Here is a 24,722-nt window from a genome sequence, read left to right as displayed (position 1 = left end):
CAAAATTAATATAGAGAAATCAGCTGCACTTCTATACACTAAAAATGAAATAGCAGAAAGGGAAATTAAGGAAACAATACCATTTACCATCATTCCAAAAAGAATAAAATATCTAGGAGTAAATCTACCCAAGAGGCAAGAGACCTGTATGCTGAAAACTGTAAGACACTGATGAAGGAAACTGAAGATGACATAAAGAAATGGAAACAAATGCCTTGTTCCTGGATTGGAAGAATCAATATTGTTAAAATGGCCATACTGCCCAAGGCAATTTACAGATTCAGTGCAGTCCCTATCAAATTACAACCACATTCTTCACAGAGCTGGAACAAAAAAATGTTAAAATTTGTATGGAAACACAAAAGAATAGCCAAGACAATCTTGAAAAAGAAAAATAGAGCTGGGGGAATCATGTTCCCTGTCTTCAGGCTATACTACAAAGTTACAATAATCAAAACAGTATGGTACTGGCACAAATACAGACACATAGATCAACGGAAAAGGATAGAAAGTCCAGAAAAACCCACACATGTATGGTCAATTAATATACGACAAAGGAGGCAAGAATATACAATGGAGAAAAGACAGTCTCTTCAATAAGTGGCGCTGGGAAAACTGGACAGCTACCTGTAGAAGACTGAAATTAGAACATTCTCTAACACCATGTACAAAAATAAATTCAAAATGGATTAAAGACATAAATGTAAAGCCAGATACTATAAAAATTCTAGAGGAAAAATAGGCAGAACACTCGCAGACATATATTACAGCAATACATTTTTTGAACCAGCTCTGAGAGTAATGGAAATAAAAGCAAAAATAAACAAATGGGATCTAATTAAACTTAAAAGCTTTTGCACAGCTAAGGATACCATCAACAAAAGGAAAAGACAACCTACAGAATGGGAGAAAATATTTGCAAATGATGTGACTGACAAGGGGCTAATTTCCAAAATATACAAACAGCTCATACATCTTAATATGAAAGAAACAAACAACCCAATCCAAAAATGGGCAGAAGACCTAAACAAGCAATTCTCCAATGAAGACATACAAATGGCCAATAAGCACATGAAAAAAATGTTCAGCATCGCTAATTTTCAGAGAAATGCAGATCAAAACTACAATGATATATCACCTTACACCAATTTGAATGGCCATCATTTAAAAGTCAACAAATGATAGATGATGGGGAGCGTGTGGAGAAAAGGGAATCCTCCTACACTTTTGGTGGGAACGTAGACTGGTGCAGCCACTATGGAGAACAGTATGGAGTTACCTTGAAAAAGTGAAAATAGACTTACCATGTGACCCAGCAATCCTATTCTTGGGCATATATCCGGAGAAAAATAAAATTCAAAAAGACACATGCACCCCAATGTTCATAGCAGCACTATTTACAATAGCCAAGACATGGAAACAACCCAAATGTCCATCAACAGATGACTGGATAAAGAAGATATGATACATATATACAGTGGAACACTACTCAGCCATAAAAAATAATGAAATAACGCCATTTACAGCAATATGGATGGACCCGAAGATTGTCATTCTAAGTGAAGTGGGCCCAAAAGAGAAAGAAAAATGCCATATGACAACATTTATAAAAGGAATCTAAAAAAATAATAATTACAATAATAATAAGGACACAAATGAATTACTTACTACTTATAACTAAGATGATTGGTTTCTTGAATATGTGTAAGCACATTTGACTGTCCTTTATGATTGGATTACCACATTCTGTTGATTCTTATTTTGTAGTTGGCTTTATTCCTTTGATAACTATGTAAGTTTAAAAAGCTAAACCTCTAATCTGTTCTTAGAGACAATGATCAGTACATATATGTAAACTAAAAGAAATGTGCAGTATACTGCATATATGTATTTACATGCAATCTAATGTGTACATGCAGTCAGTGTAATAATTCTACTTAATAAATTGAGAAAGGAAAAAAAGTAAAATAGAACTTTGGGTCTGTTTCAGAGATTTTTATATTGTACAATGAATTTTTTTTTTAAAGTATCATGATGCTTTAATTATTGTACCTTTATAGTAGTGGGTTGTGCTAGTCTTCTCAATGTTTTGTTTTTTTAATTGAAGTACAGTTGATTTACAATACTGTGTTAGTTTCAGGTGTATAGTACAGTGATTCAGTTTTTTTCTGATTATATTCCATTATAGATTATTACAAAATATTGAATATAAATCTCCATGTTAACACAGTAAATACCTGTTGCTTATCTATTTTATGCATGGTAGTTTTTATCTGTTAATGTAATATTCATAATTTGTCTCTTCCTCACTCTCTTTCACCTTTGATAACTATACTTCACTAAGTATAATATTCTCTAGGTCCATTCTTCTCATTAATCTTTTAAAAGCATTTCTTGGCTCTTCTTGTCCAGGTGTTCTTTATGCTTCCAAATGAACATTATATACAATCACTTCATTTAAGTAAAATCATGTTCAATTGTGATTTTAATTAGAGTTGCTTTAAATCTATAAATTATTTAAGGTCAATCACCTCCTCTTAAATAATGGTATTTTACAAAGTTCCATTCTCAGCTCAATATTATTGTCACTCTATACACTATCTCACCAGGTGATCTCATATATGATAATGAACTAGATTATCATCTATTGTAGTTACTGGTGACTGTTAAATCTCTACATCTATTCCAAATGTCTCTTCCAAACTACAGAACTATACTCAAACTGAGTATAACTTCATATACTTATATGTGTTCTCATTTCCACCTGGATGCCTTACAGGTGTCTCATATTCAAGACATTTAAAAATAAACTTAATATCTTCACCCCTAAACAAACAAACAAACAAAAACACCCCCTACTTTTTTTATCTTTTGTGAGTGGTACCACCATCCAGGTGTTTAATCCAGAAATTGATTTGTTATCCTTAATTCCAATACCTCCCTTATCCCCTAACATCTGTACAATCATCATGTCTTATTCATTATCTACTAACATCTTTCAAAACCCATCTAATTCTATTAATCCTCATTGCCTACCACTTTTGTTAAAGTTATTATCACTTCTATGGATTATTACAACAAACTTCTTACCCCTTGTTTCCCTGCTTCCAATGTATCCCTTTTCTCCTTTTAGTCATTTATTGATGATTTTTAGTACTTGGATCACCGTTTTCCTTTCCACCCCAATCTCCACCACTCTGCTGAATGACTTTAAAATCTATATGGATGACTCATCCAACACTCTAGCCTATCAGTCCCTTGATCTCCTTAATTCCAGTATCCTTCACCACCACTTTACTTTAGCCCTTGGTCAAACCCCAGACTATCTCATCACTTGAAATTGCTGTACTTAAGTCTTAAAATTAAAGCACACTTACTATTTCCACTCCCACACCTCCCAATTACTCTTTAGTCCATAATAACCTGGCTTCTTTTCCCATCAATTTATTAAATGCACCAGTCATTCATTTGTTGCTGTATCCAATGGAAAATTTTATGTTCTTATCTTATTTAACATCTCAGAGGAAGCTGAACATGTTGGTCACTTCATTCTTGAAATGTTCTTCTTTTTAATATTTTTGATGCCGTCTTATCCTGGTTTTCCTTCTAACATCTTGCTCAGTTTTTCTCTTGTTTACTCTTCAATTAGTACTTCCCTTAAAAATTGTTTTTCTTCAGGGTCTTATTCTAGGATTGCTACTGTCTCACTGAGTATACTCTTCCACAGTGACTGTATTCCTTTGCCTTCAATTACTATTTAAATGTTGATCACTTTCACATCTATCCCCTTAGATCATACCTTTCTCTTGAGCTCCAGATCTTTACATTTATTAGAGATCTCTATTTGGTTGTATTACAGACATCTCAAATTCAAGAAATTCAAAAGTGAGCTTATCATCATTCAATGTCCCCCATTCCAAATCAACGTCTTCCCATGTTCCCTATATTGGTGAATAACATCACTATTTACTTGGTTGTCCATGCCAAAAGTCTGGGACTCATTTCAGAATTTTCCTCCAAATATGTGGGTATCATTTGAAGATCCTTCTCCTTAACACCTTCCATATCCAATTAATCACCAAGTTCTGTTCTTTCTATTTAATTGGTCTTTTTAGGACCTATCCCCTTTCCTCAATTTCAAATTTCTTCTCTTTTACTACATATTGCATTTTCTACAATTGGAGCTTCATTTTCTCTGCTTTTCTTCCATACTATCCCTTTACCTGTATACTTCTTTCTCATCCTTTACAGCAGTGGTTTTTAAAATGTAGTTCCTGATCCAGCAATGTCAGAATCACCTAGGAACTTGTTTGAGCAAATTCTTGAGCCCTATTCCAGACTTACTGAGTCAGAGGCTCTGGGAGTAATCCTAGCAAACTATGGTTTAACAAGCCTTCCAGGTGATTCTGATGCATACTAAAGTTTGAGAACTACTGATTTAGATCTCAGATAAGGCATTACCTACTCTGGGGAAGCACCCTTGACCATCCCAAATTAAATTAGGTAACCTATTCTACACCTCCATAGCACACTTATAAAACCTCTATTTAGCACTTCAAACACTGTGTTAAAATTACTACCTTACTTATATCTATTTCATAATTGCCCCAGTTTTTTAAGGGTAGGAACAGATATTATTTCCCACTGTTTCCATAACTTCTAACATTGTTCCTGTACCCATTAGGGTTCCAGTAATTGTTTATTCAATGAATGAATAAATGAATGGAAGACAATGTGGTCAAGTTTATGGTAATCCTATATTTAGTATTAGGAGATTAGTATGTGACTGGGGTTAAGATTTAGTCTGTCCTAAGGGGACAACAACGTTATATATGGCTGAGGTTCAGGATCATTTTGTGGTCTGGTACAGGCCACTTTCTAGTCATGATGATAGCCAAGGTTAACTTCATATCTAGAGAGGGTTAGAAGCTCAACCTGTATTCAGGATAAGGATGGTATAAGACTCCATATGTGGCAAGTGTTGAGGATGTTTTTGATGAAACAAAAGACCTAAGGCATATAGCCTGTTCTGAGATTGAAAGAATTAGTAGTTCATAGAGACAAATTATGTCTGTGGCTTAGTCTTGGCTAATATTCCTATTTCTGTTCTCTAAGATCATATATTTTTTTAAATGAACAAGCCAGAGGGCTTAAACAGAGGTGCTTCACATCTTTTTTCCTTCAGTAAGTGTTCCTACTCACCAGGCTCAGCAGCCAGTGGCCAGCCAGTGCTAGATTCTAGCACTCCATGGGCATGCACAGAGTAGGGGCGGCTAGCATTATTCTTGAACACCACAGTTAAAATATCACCAACCTCTCCTCTGAGAAGTGGACCTAACATATGCAAAAGAAGAAAAAATCTCATTAGTGGAATAGTCAAACAGGGATGTTAAAAGAATTTTTTAAAACGTACATACATAGGAGCTCCCTAGAATTAAAGGTTTGCCCCAAGAATGAGTCCCAAAACTGAAAGTCATGATTGACTCCATTTTCAAATTCAGAAGCCCTTGAACTGATACTGCTACCAACAGGATGAGGGTATTTCAACAACAAGATTACATCTCCAATTACTCCCACTTTTCCCACCTCAGCTCTCTTTATATAATAGCCCAAGGTTCTAGATAATCATGGCTCTGTGGAGTCATTGTTGGTAGGGAGTGAGAGTTTGGCACAGAGAATTGCTGGGTTCTCTTCAAGGGCCAGTGGGTCCCTTCTGCATAAGGACAAGAATGAGGAAACCCATTGGCCCCTATGAAAGTGAAGAAACTACAGCAATAATTAAACTGGGGTGCAAGGGTAATACTGGTTCCCTGTACCATTTTTTTCTTATGCTTTGATGTTCCTAAGTTCCCCTGACTTTAGCATTAAAAAAAAATCACTCTCACAGATCCCTAGATACAGAGACCTGGAAATCCTGGTTCAGGTTGCAGCAGAATTAATGAACTACCCCATTTGATTGCTTATTTTTATGGTTGATTTAGAAAATTTGACTATAGTTCCAGCATGCTATAAGGAAAAACTGAAAACTGATAATGGGGAATGGAGAGGCCTTCCTGATATGACACAGCCTCCTTAGGAACAGCACAGGCTTCTAGACACTAGGAGGGAAGTAGAATTCCCTTACCTAAGATTCCCAAGTGCTCCTCTGCTCCAGTCCTTGGCTGTGGGATCCTGAATGTACCATCAGTGTATTCCCTGAATACAGCTTTCTTGTATCTGGAACCCAGGAGTCCATCACTGTTGCTCAGGAAGATATGACCATAACTAGAGGAATCCAAAGAGTGGTATTAACACCTGGCCCTCAACCCTTCATTTTCAGATATGTGGAAGCCACGTCAGACCTAGCCTCATATCACAGATAAAAGATATAAGAAGGAGGGAACCTATTCCTTCCCATGTCAGATTGTCCACTGCATTGGCTGTATAACTGCAATTAAAGATGGCAGATTTCAATATCTATTTATATTCTCTTATTTGCCATCATCCAGATGGGAATTTATAGTATGACTAATATGGCAAGAACACCGGGATGATAATCAGAAGCCTTGGAATCTAGCACCAGCCTTAAAGATGTCACAGATGGAATTGGCCTGACAAAAGGACTAACTGCTTCTGTTGCTGGAGGGTAAGAGGTGGGAAGACATAGGAAGAAAATTAAATCTTACAGATTTCTTCTTATGAAATGTTTTCCTGTTTATAAAGAGCTTTACTTTTTGTTTTATCATTTGACATTACCAATTGGCTGATGAGGTAGGTATGCCTTAGAAGTGGAGTTCAGTGATCTAGAGGTGACAGGACTTATCTTCATCGATACTGTCAGCCAGAAAAGGAGCCAGGACTTGGGTTCAAATCTGGTCAAGTTCTTTCGACTATACCACATTACTTTAAAGATGAGTAAACCAAGGCCCAGAGAAGGGAATTTTTCTAGATTGCAGAACAAGTTAGGAAGGCTTTAACCTTCAACAACCAACATAAATAATTGGCAAAGAGTAGTGAGAACACCAAAAATAAACTATGGTGGAAATTGTTAAACTGCACCTTAGTCTTCATTCTCCCCTCCTTCCTTTTTAATAATAGAATCACTCAAGTTTTAGCTGAGCAAGTGACTTCCTAACCAGAGATTATACTTCTTAGACTTTCTTGCAGCTGAGTATGGGCATATGATTAAGTTCAGAATAATGGGGTATGAGAGAAAGTAATATATACAATTTTCAGGTCATTGCCTTACAGATGGTACTGCTTGCCCTGGATTTTGTCCCCCTTTCTTGATAGCTTGGAATCACTGCAACTGGAATATACATGTTAGTTCCAGAGATGAAAGTAAGTATTATGTGTGACTAGTTTACCTATTGACCCTGAACAACTCATATCTATACTATTATGCAAGCAAGAAATAAAATTCTAACTTATTTTATCTACCTTATTTTGGGCTTTTCCTGCTATATAGCTTAGCCTCTATCTTAATGACATTTTGCCAAGGAGCAGCTGAACTTGGGGTATTCAGTCCCTTTAGTAAACTCTCCAAAACTTTTAAGTCCTAATATAGGTGCTTCTGGCTAACCAGAGGAAAAGAGGCAAAGATTGAGAGCATGAGGGTGTGAGCAAGGTCTTTTACTTCAGCTCTACAGTATAGCAACATAGAAGAAGCACTGAGTTCCAGCTTACCTGTGTTCTAGTCCCTGCTCTACATCTGTTGGTATCTTATTAGGTGACTTTAGATAAGTGCCTCTTTGTCTCAGAATTTCAGTATCCTCCTTAACTGTAAAATGACCCAGAATCTCTGAAAGTGTGATCTCTTTTTTTCTGAAGACTTACCTGTCCTTCTCAGTCTGGTTGTGCCATTCCAGTTCCCAGCTCCTGTCAGGGCAATAGTCCCACTCCACCTCTTCCGCCATGATGTAGTAGATTCTTGCAGCTTGGTAGTGTTGACGAGGGTTGGCCTGGTGACCAGGACACTGGGAGACATTATAGATTGCCCTCATCCCTGCTTCTCTATGGCTGCCTTCCTGGCAGTAAATCTCAAATATCCCTAAGGTAGGAACAGAGAGCAAAACTTGAATCAGAATAGCTCTGTGTAGTGCTTGGGGAGTTTCAGCTTCTCTATAGGCATATTGCAGAGAGTGTGTAGCTTCAGATAAGATTCTTCTATACATTAGACAAAAGATTATTATAAGTTTATTGAGAGTAATGAGCACAGAGGCTAAGAGTTCTGGTGCCAAAGCTACACTGTCTGGGTTTAAAACTAAACTTTGCCACTGGGATGACCAAAATCTTTCTGTTTACCAAGGGCTTCCCTAGTTCTAGCATTGAAAGTCCCGTGTCCTTGGAAATTCCTCAGTTCTGAGCAAACTGTGATGGTTGGTCAACCTATCTAGCACTTATTACCTATATAATCTTCAGAAAAGTTTTAAGTCTCTGTTTCGGTTTCCTCATGGTAAATGAGATAATTTTAGTTACTTTATGGGGTTGTTTTAGAATTAAATATGATAATATATACATATTGCTTGGCACAGTATATAGTAAATGTTCAACAAATGAAACTATAAGTAAATAAAATTGTAATAATTATTATTTAAAAGATGGTGTTGACCAATTTTATCACTTTTCTACCAAATCCCAAAGAAATACATGTGGGCATATACGTATACATATACAAACCTTATATATGTCCCAGTTTGCTCTTAAATGTCTGAATTGTAGAGATGCTCAGACCTGTTCTCAAGGTCCAAGTTTCGATGTCAAGGATACAAAGCCTCATATAGACTATTGGTCAGGAGAGGCAAAATTTCTTAGGACATTTTTTTCAGCATCCCTTTCCTTACTGCTCACTCTCTATCCCACCACTACAAATTCTTCTTCCAGGCTTTTAAAGGCCTCTATGAGATGGCTCCAAACTATTCAACAACTTCACTTCCCATTCTGCCCCAAATTCAACCAGTACTTTAATTGAATTTGTCACTGATTGCCCCTCTCACATATCCCATTCCTATCTTGAAATTATCACTCATGTTGTTATTACTTTTCTGGAATATACCTTCCATCTCCTTCCCCATAAACATCTATAAGAGGTTATTCATTCTCTAAGACCTAATCATGATTCATCTCTTCCAGAAAGCCCTCCCTGACTATTCTAGCCCACATTGGCCTCGACGCTCTTGGCCTCTCTACTCCTAGCATATTTTATATCAAAACCACATAGTTAAGGACTGATTGCTCCTCTCTTTAAAAAAATCCTTTCAAGAGGGGAGGGTATAGCTCAAGTGGTAGAGAACATGTTTTGCATGCATAGGGTTCTGGGTTCAATCCCTACTACCTCCATTAAAAATAAATATACCTAATTACCTCCCCCCACCAAAAATAAAATAATATAATAATAAATTAAATAAATAAATAAATAAATAAATAAATAAATAAATAAATAAATAAATAAATAAATAAATAAACTGTCCTTTCCACTAGTTTATAGACTTCTTGGAAAAAAAAATCTGTTCTTTTCTTTCCATATCTATTTCTTAACTCTTCTATTTTCCTATCCCCCATATCTATTCCATTAATAAATCCTATCATCTTCTTCAAAATCATCCTTCCATTTCCACTCTACTTCCTTAGTCAAAGCCACCATCATTTCTCACCTGGAAAATTTCAATAGTCTCACAACTCTCCTTTCTGCCTCTTCCCCTTCCCTCTTCAAACATTCTCCACACAGGATCCAGGGTCCTCTTTAACAAATATGATCCAGAACACATTACCCCCTTGCTTCAAATGCTCCATTCGTACTCAGAATACAATCCAAGCTCCTCACTGTGGTCTACAAAGCCTTACATCATATGACTCTTGCCAACCTCTATGATTTCAAGTCATGTCAGTCTTCTTCTAACTCACTACACTCCAAGCATACTGGCCTTCTTTCCTACCCTTGAACAAGCCATACTTGTTCCCACCTTAGGACATTTGCACTTGCTTGGAATGTTCTGCTCAGAGATCTTCATATAGCTCCTTCCTCTCACATATTTAGGTCTCAACTTAAATGTCACATTCTCATAGAGGCCTTCCCTGAATACTCTCTCTTTAATGCCCCTATCATTTTATTGCATCATTGTATTTAATTTTCTTCATGACATATATCATGATCTGAAATTATCTTACTATTTTATGTCTGTGTTTTTGTGTGTTTATTCTGTATTTCCCCTGAGAGTAATGGTCATGTCTATCTTTTCACCTTTCCACCCTAGTCTTAGCACATGGAAGATGTGCAATGAATATGTGTTGAATGAAAAAATTTCTGGGCAAATGAAAGACTATATACACTGCCCAAAAATCATAGCTTAGGAGTTGGTGTGGATAAGAAAGTATGATGATCATTGGAGGGAATGAGAACAAATAGAATACTTTCTGGGAGAGTCATGTGACCTCGGACTAGCAAATTGTCTGAATTCTCTCATATGGACATTGTTTTCCTAGATGCTTCTCTTTCAACACACTTCTGCCCTTGGTATCTGAGTCTCTTCCTACCTATTTGACCAATCTTTTATCTGTCTCCTTATTCTGGCATATCTTCTCCCTCTTTCCTCTTAAATGTTGATTTTTGCCTTAAGTTTTATTTCCTATAAGTTTACATGCTTAAGAACCTGAACTATGATAACACTCAGATATCTCTCTCTCTAGCCTGGACTTCTCCTCCAAAGTATATATTTTCATCCACAGCTACCTACTATAAAATCCACACCACTTGGATTTCACTAGGAACTTAAAACTCAACATGCCCCAAAATGAGTACTTTCTATCCACATGTTACTACCCTTCCCTTGCTCCTGTGTTTGCTCATTTGGGTAATAACACCACCACCCATCTAGTGCACAAGATGAAAACTTCAGACATCCTTTCTCTTGCTCAGCCCCTTAGCAAATTCTTGTCAGATCTCTCAGATATCCTTTAACTTTGCCCCTTATCTGCATCCTTTATGCTCCCACCTATTGTCAGGCTCTCATCACCTCTTTCAAGGCCCTCCTTCTCCAGCTCCTCTTAAACCTTATTTCTTGGTATTCCTCAACAATGGTGCTATTAGCATGTTGTGTGAGATTGCTCTTCATTGTTTAAGACTTTCTTACTTATTGCAGAAAGTTTTAGCATCTCTGACTCCCATTCTCTAAATGACAGTATCATACTCCTCATGTCCACAGACATTGTGACAACTAAAAATACTTGCTCACATTTCCAAATACATTTTAGCATACTACCTTAGTTGATAACCACTGAATAAAATCAGTCTATGCAACTTTTGTAGGCAGATGCTGCTTCCAAGTCATTGCCCATATGATTACTACTGCTATAATGCCCTCTTTACCACCCATTCCATTTCTTTGCCTACTGACAGTTTATTTATCCTTAAAGACTCAGCTTGAATATCTGCTTTTCTAGAAAAGTATTACTCCAAATACAATCAGGCAGAAGTTGTTAAAACTTACTGTGTATTACCATAGCTCTTGGCTGTTAGCATTATCATAGCATTGTGAATATTGTTTAGACACCTATCTCCATTTTACACTAACTGTGAACTGCTTCATCCATCCTCACATCCATAGCATCTAGACCAACAAGTGGAAGAAAACAGATGTTTACTATGTTTGGGGAAAATCTAATTGTAAAAGAAAGGGAAAGTTAAAAATGAGGAAGAAAAAGGAGAAACAGAGGAAGACAAGGAGAGATAAAAGAAAAGATACAGATTAAAGGAAAAAGAAAAGAAAACAGGAAGAAAGGAAAAGGAAAAGGAATAAGATAAAAGAAAAAGGAGATAAAGAAACAAAAATAAAGAAGAGAAAGGAATTGAGAGAAGGGAAGCCAAGAAAAAAAAAAAAAGGAAAATCAAAAGGAAAAAAAGAAGCAAAAAAAAAAAAAGAAGAAGAAGAAAAAAGGATGGAAAAGAGGAAAGAAGGAAAGGAAAAAAGAAGGGAGATGTAAAAAAGGAGAAAAGCAAAACAGAAAGAATGAAAAAGAGAAAAAAGAGAGAAGGGAGAAAAAGTAATGGGGGAAAAAAGAGGGTAGGAAAGGGGGGAAAAGAAAAGAATAAAGAGTGAGCTCCACTGATGAAAAAGAGGAAGGAAACCCTGAGGGACCAGAGCAGTAATAAATATTCTCATCACTGCTAAGAAATCTAACATGAAGTTGGTGGAAAATAATACATTACAAGCTCTAGCTTTTTTATCTGCCACTTTCCATGGCACTCAAAGTTCTAGTGTCAGTAGTTCTATTGGAAGACCTGAGATGTATTATTCAGGATGATATTTTTAAATACAAATGTATCATTTCTATTAAATGCAATTAATATTTAAAATTTAAATATTATTAGAATTTAAAGCAAAACAAAAAGAGGATTAAAAAAGTCACCAATAAACCTGCAACATTCACACTCTTAACATTTTGCTGCATTTTTTCTGGATATTTGTTTTCTATTGTATTAAACATAATTATGAGTACCCCATAAACAACATGTTGAATCTCATGGTGATATTTTTAAGCCACCTGCAAGGCTGCTTAATTACATATGTATATTTACCAATCTTTGGGGGTCTACTCACAATGGCCTCTCTTAATCTTAATCAAAGACCAAATTCCCAAGGGCAGAATAAAGGAGATTAGATTAAATAGATCACCAAGGAGTAAGAATCAATAGGGCTTGATCAAGAAGGGGCAAGAGGAAAAAGAAAAAAAAACTAGAAACAGCATTCCTAACCTGAGAAAATCATTTTCCCCCTCGAGGTCTCTGTCTCATATTTCCATTAGTAAAATAAGTGAATTAAGATTGTCTCAAAGGGGGTCTACCAGTTCCAATGTTCTACAATTCAGGAACTCTTCAGAAAGTGGAGAGTATGAAATGACTGGAAAATGTAAAGTTAAAAAAATGGGCTTTTGCTAGTAAGAAAACTCGGGAATCTTGACTATGAGTAAACTTTTAAGCCTTTACTCTTATAAACTCATTCACTTCCTCTCCCCCCATACTACTGATCAGAATATTTTTAAGCCATCTACAGTCACTCTCCTAGGGCTGTAGTGTGGCACAAAAATAATTTTATTCATCCAAAGTAAGAGTAAGCTCTGGAGAGGTATATAGAACTGGCTGAGGAGCCTGTAATTTTGTAGGAAGGAGATTAAATGTAGAGTTTAGCTTTGGGGCCAAGGCTAGATAGAAGAGTCTTTCTTTTTCAGAAGTTCCCTATCCCAGCACTCACTGCAAGCATTTATTTCTGTTGTTCCTTTCAGTCCCATTAATGGTTGTTTCCAATTTGCTAACAACAACTCTCCTTCACCAAGAAAGCATCCCAAGTGGATGGGCAGAAATAGGGACCCACGAAGTCTGTGGAGACCTGATTTATGTCAAATGTTTTTCAAACCCAGTGCCACGCTGAAATTATTAATTGTTAAAGTGACTTGCTTCATTTAGACATTTTTCCCCCCAGATATGAATGAAATTTACAGAATAAAAATAAAAGTTTAGTGGGAACTGCATGGAACTGACAGATTTTCCTTACAGTCACTATTGCCACCTACTGTCTGGAAAAATAATGCACCCTAGAAACTGCAAGGGAGAAGGAGATGGAAGGAGGAAGGGAGGGAGGAAGAAAGAAAATAAAGGAAGAAAGGGAGGAATGGGGGAGGAATAAACAAAACAAGAAGGAAGAAATCTAGCCACAGAGAGTGATTAGACCAAAATTAAACAGTAAATTAATAAAAGAGCTTGAACTAGAAGTTCTTGTGTTCTGATTCCTAGGATGAAACTGTTACAGCACACCCCACCCTACTCCCACCAGAAGTTTGAAAAAAATTCTCACAGAATGTCAGAGTTGGAAGGCCTAGGTATATCTCCTGGACCTCTTTCCCAATGCAAGGATTGTATCTATAGAATTTTTATTTGGAGCTATGTGGCCAAGTCTACTCTCTGCCTATATAAGAATTGTCCTGATATTGAGCAGCATCCCTACTTCTTTCCTGTTATTCCAGAAAGAAAGCTTCCTCAGCTCTTCACTCTATTCTGCCTGCAGCTGAGAAGAGAATCCAAATAACCAGAACATGGAGTAAACACTGAGGAAAAAGAATACAGAAGTGTTTTGAAAACTTCCCTAGTACCCTCAACATGAGTCTTCTTTTCTCTTCACCATCCCCCCACCTCACCCACCCCCATGCCCAACAGTTTCTCAGCCTAGGGCCAACTGCTAAGGAACTTACCAGGGTTGTCGGGCTGCATGATGGCCATGACAAAGGTGTGAGGAAAAAGCATGGCTGCACTCTTCCTCATGCCCTGAAGCTGCACAGTGTTTCCCTGGAATGTGACCCCATGCACATCAGTCTCTGTGCCCAGGCCGAGCAGATGCCAGGCCACTTTATCACCCTTGCACATGTCCAGATTGGGCAGATTAGAGAACAGAAACCCGTTAATGGCTAGAAAACAGAAACACAAGACAGGGTGGGGAGATGAGACTAGACTACTCTGGCCAATAGCATGGCATCAGCTCTGTACTAAGATTTCCCACAACTTGAAATTTCTGAGTTATTCTCTACTCTCCTGCCTTCTTCCCTAAGCGACTTTAGTTCTACTTAGGAAGGCCTTCCTCTTTGGGATGAAAGCCCAACTGGACTTTCTGACTTTACCTCCTGCTCCTCCTTTTCCATGTTCTACACTGAACTACTCTCCACTACCACAACTCCTTCACACACACACACACACACACACACAAGTACCAATCTCTCCTGTTCCCACTTTCTTGAAACTCTCATCCTTTGGCTTCTGTAGCACCATACTTCCCTGGTTCTCTTACAACTTCTCTGATTGTTCCTCTTCCATCTTGTTCTCATTCTTCATGCCTTTGTAAAGTGTCGGGGTTCCCCAAGCTTCCATCCTCAGCTTTCAATCTGCTTCCTTCTCTTTATTTTCACTTCCATTGCCACTGGCCTGAACACCTGCAAAAGCCTCCTCCCTGGGACTCTTGCCTGCAATCTATCTTCTCACTCTCTCACACACACATATACACCATTATCCTGTGAGCTCTATTTGGCTTTGCATTCCCAAGATCTTAAACATGGTAGGCATTTAGAAAACACATGTTTACTTTTCACATGCTGTTCCCTCTGCCTGGAATAAACTTTCCTTCTCGTGTCCCACTACAGCAAATTACTACACATCCATCATGTCCAAACTCAGATGTCACCTCTTCTGTGAAGCAGTTATTACAATCTTTCTAGTTTCCTTGAAATTTTCCCCAACAAAATTCTGCTATATCACTTATCAGAATCCAATAATTTACTTACAAATCTATCTCCCACTCTAAATAAACCTAACAGGAAGCACATCATTTTTTCTGTATTTGTGTGACTGCCCAAACACCTGACATGTTGCCTGGTACTAATCAGGTGCTTTATAAATTCAGACTGGAATAATCTTGGTTTGTAGGACTATCTTAATATTCCAGTTGATGTAACTTGCTGGTAATAAGAACCAAGAGATGGAGCCAAAAGACAACACAGTCATTCTTGATCCCCCACCACCCTCCATACTCTCCTCAAAAATATGGGAAGATCTGCTTGAAGCTGATATAATTTCAAAGTCCATACATCCACTGGGACCAGCTTTAATGAGTAACTTTATTTGATAATCTCCTGAAATGTGATAGGAAAATTGCTTAACTCCTGATTCTGCTTCCCCTGTCTATAATATTTGATTGCAAACCTATTCAAACCCCAAGTCTCAGTTCAAGTAGTCCCTTCTTCTGGGTAACCTTTAATTGGATTGTTCCTCATTAACGTTCTCCTCCTTTGAACTCTGTCACATAAATGCTGTTCTACAAAATTTAGCACTTAATCATAGTCTGTCTTAGATTGTTCCAAAAATGTTTTATGAGTGTTGTTAGGGTGTTGTTAGTCTCATCTCATTGCAAAATGTTGAGAGCTCCTTGGAAAGTCAGACCATATATCCCCACTAATTCATTCACTCACCCACCTACTCATTAATTTAGTAGTTGACTAGTTCCATAAATATTTACTATGCATTAGACCATGTAAAGGATTCACAAATAAACAACAAACAATACTCACCTTTAAGGAGACTACATTCTAGCAGAAGTCAAAAGCCATGTAACAGATAACTACAATATTGATGAGTTTTTGGAATTGTTATTAAAATGGCCTGATAAAAATACAATAGTAGTTCAGAAGAGGGTGTCATTATCCTGGGTGTGGGTGATAAGAAATTGTTACATGGAGGAAGTAGTTTTTGAGTAGGTCTTAGAGAGTGGAAAGAATTTACACAGGCAAAGAGCAAAGATGTAAGGAGGGGCATTTCAAGTGGAGGACAAAGCAATGCAAAAGTATGAACTCAGAAAAGTATAAGCTATGTCTATATAGAGAAAAGTATCTCTGGTTGGTTGGAGTATGGGGTTGAGAAGCAAGGGTAGTGAGTGATAAGGGAGGAGGAGAAGAGTTTGGAAAATTATCATCCCAGCTTACTCTTCTCATTCTTCAGTGGATCCTTTGTGTGTAATCATTATTTCACAGTACCTTTTTCCAGTGTCACCCGTACTCTGAAGTAGAACATAACACAAGAAGGTGCTAAGTATAAGATCTGTTCTCTTAGGTTCAATCCCTCAGTTAGCTAATCTCATGGGCAGAACTGACCAATGCTGTCAGTATTTTCAAGAATGAGTCATGATTAAGTCTAGGTTAGACTTTATTCATAACCTCTTAGTTGTAGCTCAGGGCAAAAGCACTCCCCATACCATGCATCCGATTGGAGTCTTGGAAACCCTTGGCATCCACTGAGAGCAGACGGGAATCCAACATAGCAGTTGCTTGGTTGGCATTGCTGTACCAGCTCTTGTTCTCATCCAACACAGTGAAAAGTAGAAAGAATTCTTTATCCACCCCTTTCTGTAGTCCCAGTAGAAGAGAACAGAGGGAAGAATGACAATAGTTTCAGCAATTGTGGACTGTGTAGCTCCAGACCCAAAGATCCCTGATTATTTCCCATTTCCTTGTCCAAACACAGAGCCAAGCCCATATCACCTGCTTAGAGCTGCAGTTGTTTCTAGGAAATTTTTCCGAAGGTAAATTCAAATTGCAGGTGGGTGAAGGAGGTTAGAATAGAGTGATATGACTGGAAGGGAGGGATGTATGAAAAAGGGTGGGAAAGAAGGACAAGATGAGGATTATGGAGAAGAGTACAGGGTGTTCTAGAACACAGCTTAGAGTCAAATGGGGAGAAGAGTGGGAAAGGTGCCTAGGAGATTAGGAGAGGACTCTCTGGGATATGGGGAAGAATTAGAAAATATACTATTTTTATTATTCAGTATTAATTATAGTAATATTATTGTTATTACTGCCAACATTTATTGAGTGCTTACTATGTATCAGACACTCAGACACTGTGTTAAGCACTTTATATGGGTTATTTTAATTAATCTTCACTGAAACTGAAGATACCTTCTTCCATTGTTAACCCTTTACTATAGATGAGGAAACTGAGGCAAAGAGAAATTAAGTAATTTGCCCAAGGTTACAAAGCTAAAAATGATTAAACAGATATGAAAGAAGACAAGCAAATAGTAAAGCAGATTTAGGAATTAGGAGCAAGGTTTAGGGGCCACTGAAGTTAAAAAAATGAGGAGATAATAGGAGAATTTAAAATAGAAAGGAATGGAGACTAAGGTGTGTGTTTGTGAATGAAAGAATAGCATGCAAGATAGCATGAGATCACCAAATATTAATTTTTGATTTAATAATTTGTTTTTTTCCCATCTCCTCACCTCTAGAACCCCATTCCATTCTGAATTCTTATTCAGCAACCCAGCCTCATCCTCTTCCCAGCAGGCTTTTCAGCCAGAAACCCTGGCAATACCTGTTTGCCATCTGCACCCAAGGCACCAGCCTTGCACACCAGCAAGGGGCCCACCAGACCAGAATTTGTATCTCTTATGGGATCTGCAGCAGAGAAGTACATCCAGGTAAGACAGGCAGGATCTCGAGCAGTGGGGCCGGCATGGGTGGGGACTGTCCAGCGGTATGTTACTTTCTCAAAGGGGTTGGCCACCAAGCCGGGGTGGGATGAGCCTACAGGGAAAACATAGAATTCATTACTCACATTGGCTAGAATGAGCATCATCATCTCCAAACAGTAGAGCAAACATTATAATCCCACAAAGGCATTTTGGGGCAGTAGTAGGAGCAGCAATAACATGGAATATAGAATATTGAAAAGGATCCTGGGTGGGAGTCAGAGTGTGGATTCTGGTTCTGCCACTAATTGTAATATGAACTGGAGAAATGTAAACTTCCCCAGGTTTCAGTTTTCTAAACTCATAGGACTTAAGAATTAAAAGGGCTTTTAAAATTTATTTGGACTATCCCTCACATAAAAATACACATTCATCTGTTTTTGTATTCCTACTTCTGCTTAAAAATATTCAGAGATGGAAGATTCACTACCTGCCATCATAGCCTGTTTCATCTTTGAACAGTTCTAATTGTTGAACACTTTTCTCTCTATATACGTATGCATGTGTGTGTGTGTGTGTATATATATATATATATATATATACACACACACACACTAAGGCTGTAATTTCTTAAATGGACACAAGTAATGGTCAAACAATGCATAGAAATTTTATTTAAAAATTTAAAACCTATTAGTAATCAAAGAAGTACAAATGAAAACTGTTAGATAACTTTTTTGCCTGTCAAATTAACAAAATTTTTAAACATTATCATACTCAGCGCTGGTGAGAAGTGGTTCAAATGGCACCTACTCCTCTCACTCACCTATGAAAAGGTTAATTGTAAATGAAAATAGCCCTTTTGGAAAAAAAAATTGACAGAACGTATCACAAGTCTTAAAAAGTTTATGCCCAAGAAAAATGATACAAAATAAGTACTGAAAATTTTCAACCTAATGCAAGTAAAAACGAGTTTTGTTGTTGTTGTTTGCCTTCAAGACTGACATTTTAACAAACATTAAAATGGCTGCCCGGGGGGATTGGGTATAGCTCAGTGGTAGAACACATGCTTAGCATGCGTGAGGTTCTGGGTTCCATCGCCAGTACTTCTATAAAAAAGAATTAAAAAATTGAAGGGCTGCCCTGTGCTGGTAAGGTTGTAAGAAAATGTGTCCTCCCTCTCGGTAACTGTTCATAGAACTCCACATTGATATGATTGCAAATTTTTCCATAAAGCAATTTGGACGTAGGTACCAAAATTTTTCATGTGTGTACCCTTTGTCACAATTCCACATCTTAAAAATATATTTTGATGAAATAATCATGAAAGTATGCAAAGAAACACAAAGATGTTTGGAGTATAATTTTGTTGTGGTTTTCACCTTTTATTTATTTATTTTTAAGGGGTTAATTTTATTTTTTATTGAAGTGTAGTTGATTTACAATGTTAGTTTCAAGTGTACAGCAAAGGAATTCAGATATACACACACACACACACATACACACACACACACACACACATATATATATATATATATATATATATATATATATCAGATTATTTTCCCTTATAGGTTATTACTAGTAATTGAATATAGTTCCCTGTGCTATATGATAGGTCCTTGGAGTGTAATTTATAATATGGTGGTATATAATTTAGGGTGGCTTTAACTTACTTTTCTTATTCATTCACCGTTTCTAACTCTTTAAATTTTCAAACAAACAGAAAATTTTAAAGGATAGTACAATGATAACCCTACTACTTGGAGTTGACTGTTAACATTTTGGCATCTTTAATATACCTAAATTTATGTGTATGTATATCTACACACACACATACACATACAGTTTTTGTTTGCTTTTTCTAAATCATTTGGAAGTAAAATGCAAGCGTCATGACATTTTACTTCTGAATACATCAGTAAGTACTCCTATTTACCACAATAACATTACCACAGCTAATAAAATACCCTAACACCATCTAATATCCAGTGTATATAAAAAAATTTCTGACTATCTTCAAAATGTCTCTTTTTAGAACCAAAATAAGCAAGGTTTGCATATTGCATGTGATGTTGTCTCTTTGATTTTTTTCCCCTATGACATTGATTTATTTTAATAGAAGTGTAGTTGTTTTACAATATTGTGTTAGTTTCTCTTATACATCCTAGTGATTCAGTTTTTTATACACACACACATACATATACACACATATACATATATACACACACATATATATAATCTTTTTCATATCAGTTGCACTGTAGAATATTATTTCATACCAGATTTGTCTGTAACTTTGCCCTTTATGCTTTCAGTATTTTTTTAATATATTTTTGGCTTGGGATTAGCATGTGTTAATATTATTCTCAGAGAAAACAATAAATTAATTACCCAATAATTCCACTTCTAGGATTCTCTCCTGATATAGTAATCCAAACCAAATGTATGTATTGATTCATTGCAACATGACTTACAATATTAAAAATAATGAAAGCAATCTACATGTTCAAACAACAGAGGATAAGGTAAACAAATTATGGCAAATCCATGACATAGAGTATTATATAATCATTAAAATTTTTATAATATTATAATGGCATAGAAAATGGACACAATATAATAGTAAGTGAAAACAGTATGATAAAAAAACCATACAAAAATACTATCACAAATCTATAATTATATACATTTGTATAAACATGTATAATATTAAAAGGTATTCCAAAATGTAATGGCAATTTATCTATGAATGATGTTTATTTATTTTATAATTTTCCATGTTTATCAAAATTCCATAATATATACATTTTATTTTTATAACCAGAATATATTTAAATATATTTAAAAGTAATTGTCTCTTATTGACCTCAGCTCTGCCTCTCTATAATATGCATTCATTCAACAACATCCATGCATGACAATTAATTCTGCCTCCTTCTCTCTCTTTCCCTCCCCTATTTATTTATCTTCTAGAGCTACCTGCTATAACATGCAGCCACATTACTCAGAAACCCTGCCTTCTCACCATCATTGTACACAGTTCCCTCGGAGTCCTTCTCATAAAAGACCCCATGAGGCTGTATGCTGAATGGCTGGGAGGCACGGTTGTAGAAGATCACCTGGATGGTGTCACCCACCTCAGCCCGGATCACTGGCCCTATGACATGATAAGGAGAGACAATGGGAATGAAAATAAAGATGACCAGGGAGGATGGAAACAGAAGAGGGAGGGAAAGAAAAGAGAAATGAAAAATATGGAGAATTTTCCTTTCTGCAATAATAAAAATAATCCTTTTCAAGTATGTTTCAATTAAAAGTTATAAAAACACTTCAAAATCCATTATCTCATTTTGATACTCAAATATCATTCTAAAAATACAAAACAGACTATAGCTTCATTTTACAGATGAGAAAACTGCAACTCAGAGAACTGGAATTGATCTGCCCAATTTGAAATAACTCATTAGGAATAGAGCCAGGTCCTGAAGCCAGGGTTTTCTCCTGCCCCACTGTAAGGTCCAATTCCATTTCTCCTATCTTTATTCCCCCAGTTCCCACAGCTGCATTTCCTAGTAGGATACATCTAAATATCTGAACTTCCTTCAATCCTAAACTGACTCTAAGCAGATGAAATTATTTATAAACTCTATTCAGGCCCTGGACTAGGTAGTCTAGCCATGACTTCTAGACTTTTCTTTGCTCCACGACCTACCACATATAACTGTGAATGAAAAATATTGTCAGCCATATCAGTAAACAAAGATGCTGTGGCCATCAGGTCATCAGTTGCTACTGTTACCCCCAACAGTGAACAGAAGGAATTCAGGATGTGGACAAGCAGCCAGCCTGGTCTCTGGTGCCACCAATGGTGCACCCTGAGTGAACTCAGGATACTGGTTCTAGATAGTTAGGTGCATATCAAAGGAATGATTTCAATGAGCCCAGACCTTTACATATTTTCATACATACAAAACCACTAAATTTCTTACCTTGAGATATCTGGTTTCTTTAATTAACAGTAATCTTTTGATGCTCTGAATACCTGGTCTTTGCTGCAAAAACTTATATATATCCTGGCTTCTCCCTTCCCTGGGTGGAACTGCCACTTAGAGCAAACTGCGAGGTTGCCTCCTGGGCTCAAGTCCTCAGAAAATCCACTGAATAAAACATAACTTTTAGGTTGTGCATTTTATTTCAGTTGACATAATCTCGCTTGGGTCAGCTTTGAGTGCAATACCAATACTGTAGTTCAGAATTTCTGGCTTGGTATTTGCTCAGTTTCTCCACCTAATGCCCCACCCCTGCTCAAAGATTATGAACCAATACCCCACTTACAATAATGGACAAAATAACTAAATAAAACAGAATTGAGAAAAGTGGGAGACAAACCACACAACAGGCCAACTATAGCTATCATATATGGAACATTCTACCCACAAGAACAGAACACACATTCTTCTCAAGTGCACATAGGACATGTTCCAAGATAAAACAAATGTTAGGCCACAGACTAAGTCTCAATAGACTTAAAAATATATCATACAAATTATCTTCTCCATCCACAGTGAGATGAAGTTAGAAATCAATAACAGAAGGAAAACTGGAAAATTTACAAAATTTTGGAAGTCAAGCCACACAATTTCAAACAAGCAATAGATCAGAAAAGCAATCACAAAGGAAATTAGAAAATACACAGAGGAAAATGAAAATGACAACACAACATACCAAAGCATGAGATGTTAGTGAAAGAAGCGCTGAGGGGTAAATTTATAGCTATAAATAATTTAAAAAAATGAAAATTCTCAAATAAACAACTTAATTTTACAACTTAAGTAACTAGGGAAAAAAACTAACTTAACCCAGAGGGGCCAAGATGATGGAGTCGAAGGATGCTGGTAGTTTACTCTCTCCCACAAATACACCAAAACTCACATTCACGGACCCACTCAGCCAACCAAAGCACCTGCCGAACTCCAACAGAACATCACCCTCTTCAAAAGACAAAGATACCAAGAATCCAGTAAGAGAAAAGGAAAAAAAGAAAGAAGAAAAAGAAAAGCAGTGCAGGACTGGTCCCAAAAGGAGGAAGCAGCACAGGAGGAATAGCGCTCGTTCGTTGAATCTCCCCCTCTCCAATGGAGAGGTCAGTGGGACAGAATGGGAGCCTCTGAAGCTTGGTTCTGTACGGAGCAGCCCTTGACCAACAGAACTAGGTTAAATGGGCATAGAAACTCTCGGCAACTCCCAGCCCTAGAGGCAAAGTGGCAGGTGGGGGATGGGACAGACTGCCCCAGCTGGGTGGAGGACTGGAACAGCTGCACTGAGACACCACTGGGGGACTGCAGGGTGCTGAGCACTGTGGATGAGTGGCTACACAGAGCAAAACAACCTGGGCCCTCTATAAAACAACATGGCTGATGTGCCCTGAGGGGAAGGGTGCTATACCCCCATCTCTAAAATCCCGCTGAAAGTTTTTGGGAGAAGAGAAGTGGGACTCAGCCACAGCCACCATATCCTCCAGTGCTTAGCACTCAGGCAGGGGCAGGGTTGAGACCTGAATGCAAACCTAAGAGCTTAGCAGCCTCAAAGGACAGACGGAGACTTGTTTACAGCCCCAGGCAGATAGGCTATTTCTGCCCTGGTACTTCAGAGAACTTGCACCGCCAAGACAAACAGGGAGCTGAGTTTTGTCACAGAGCAGAGGCAGGGCTGTTCTGCCATCTTCCCCGAGCCTGCCTACACAGAGGGGACCTGGGGTGGAGCTGGCAGCTGCACAGAGCAGGGGAGAAACCGGTGCCAGTAGAGGGCAGCCACCCGCCTTTCTGGCAGGAGCACAGCACTTGATCACGGTGCTGGGAGGTGGCGCGATTCACCCACCTACCTCACAGAGCACAGCATCAGACTGCAGCATCAGGAGGGGGAGTGAACCGCCCGCCCACCATGAAGGAACACAGCACCTAACCTCAGTGTTGGGAGGGGGTGCAATCTGCTTGTGGACAGGCACTGGGAACAGCACAGATGAGGGGTGCCAACAAAGGGCCTCTAGAAGCAGCAAGCTGAGTTCACAAAACAGGGCGAAGACAGACTACTCGATAAAATCAATAAGAGCGCACAGTCTCCATGAGAACACATATCCCTCTTTTTTTATCTGTTCTATTCTCTATTACCTTCTTAATTTTCACTTTCTAAACAATTGTGTATGCTTCCAGTTTTAATCCCTTTCAAATTTTCCTTTAAAATATTTTATTATTATTTTTAAAGATACACAGAATTTCATTTATATTTCTCTTGGTTTTGATCTCCTGTTATTCATTATACACAGATTTCAAAAATTTTTTTGCTGTTTTCTCATTTTTAAAGGTTTTTAAGACATCTCAACCCGACTGCTATTCTGCTTCAACTTGCTCTTCTATTATTCATTAAACACTGTTCTCAAACCTGTTTTTCCTCCCTTCTTTTAAAATAATCTTTTTATTTTATCTTTTTTTAATCTGTCCTATTTTCTATTACTTTTTAATTTTTACATTTTAAACAATTGTATATGCTTCTAGTTTCTACCCCTTTTAAATTTTTATTTTAAAATATTTTTATTATTTTTATTTTTAAAAATCCACCTGATCTCCTGTTATTGATTATACACAGGTATCAAATACTGATTTTTGCTCTTTTCTCCTTTTTTTAAGGTTTTTAAAAGACATCTCAACTCGATTGCTAGTCTGATTAAAATTGCTCTTTTATTAC

General features: G+C 37.3%; 1 protein-coding gene across 1 annotated transcript in view; it reads right to left on the bottom strand.

Moving 5' to 3' along the window:
* Positions 1-24,722, bottom strand: part of HEPH (hephaestin) — a 78,326-nt gene that overhangs the window by 38,265 nt on the left and 15,339 nt on the right. Inside the window, exons 8-14 of the mRNA XM_032475624.1 lie at positions 21,007-21,138; positions 17,882-18,093; positions 16,764-16,914; positions 14,221-14,433; positions 7,816-8,029; positions 6,125-6,264; positions 5,203-5,334 (exon numbers count right to left, since the gene is read on the bottom strand). Coding sequence (XP_032331515.1) covers positions 5,203-5,334; positions 6,125-6,264; positions 7,816-8,029; positions 14,221-14,433; positions 16,764-16,914; positions 17,882-18,093; positions 21,007-21,138 — 1,194 coding nt within the window. The remainder of the gene's footprint in view (positions 1-5,202; positions 5,335-6,124; positions 6,265-7,815; positions 8,030-14,220; positions 14,434-16,763; positions 16,915-17,881; positions 18,094-21,006; positions 21,139-24,722) is intronic.

Source organism: Camelus ferus, chromosome X (genome assembly GCF_009834535.1).
Source record: "Camelus ferus isolate YT-003-E chromosome X, BCGSAC_Cfer_1.0, whole genome shotgun sequence".
Classification (NCBI taxonomy): Eukaryota; Metazoa; Chordata; class Mammalia; order Artiodactyla; family Camelidae; genus Camelus; species Camelus ferus.
Note: the sequence above shows the minus strand (reverse complement) of the source record. Positions and strands in the feature narration are given on the sequence as shown.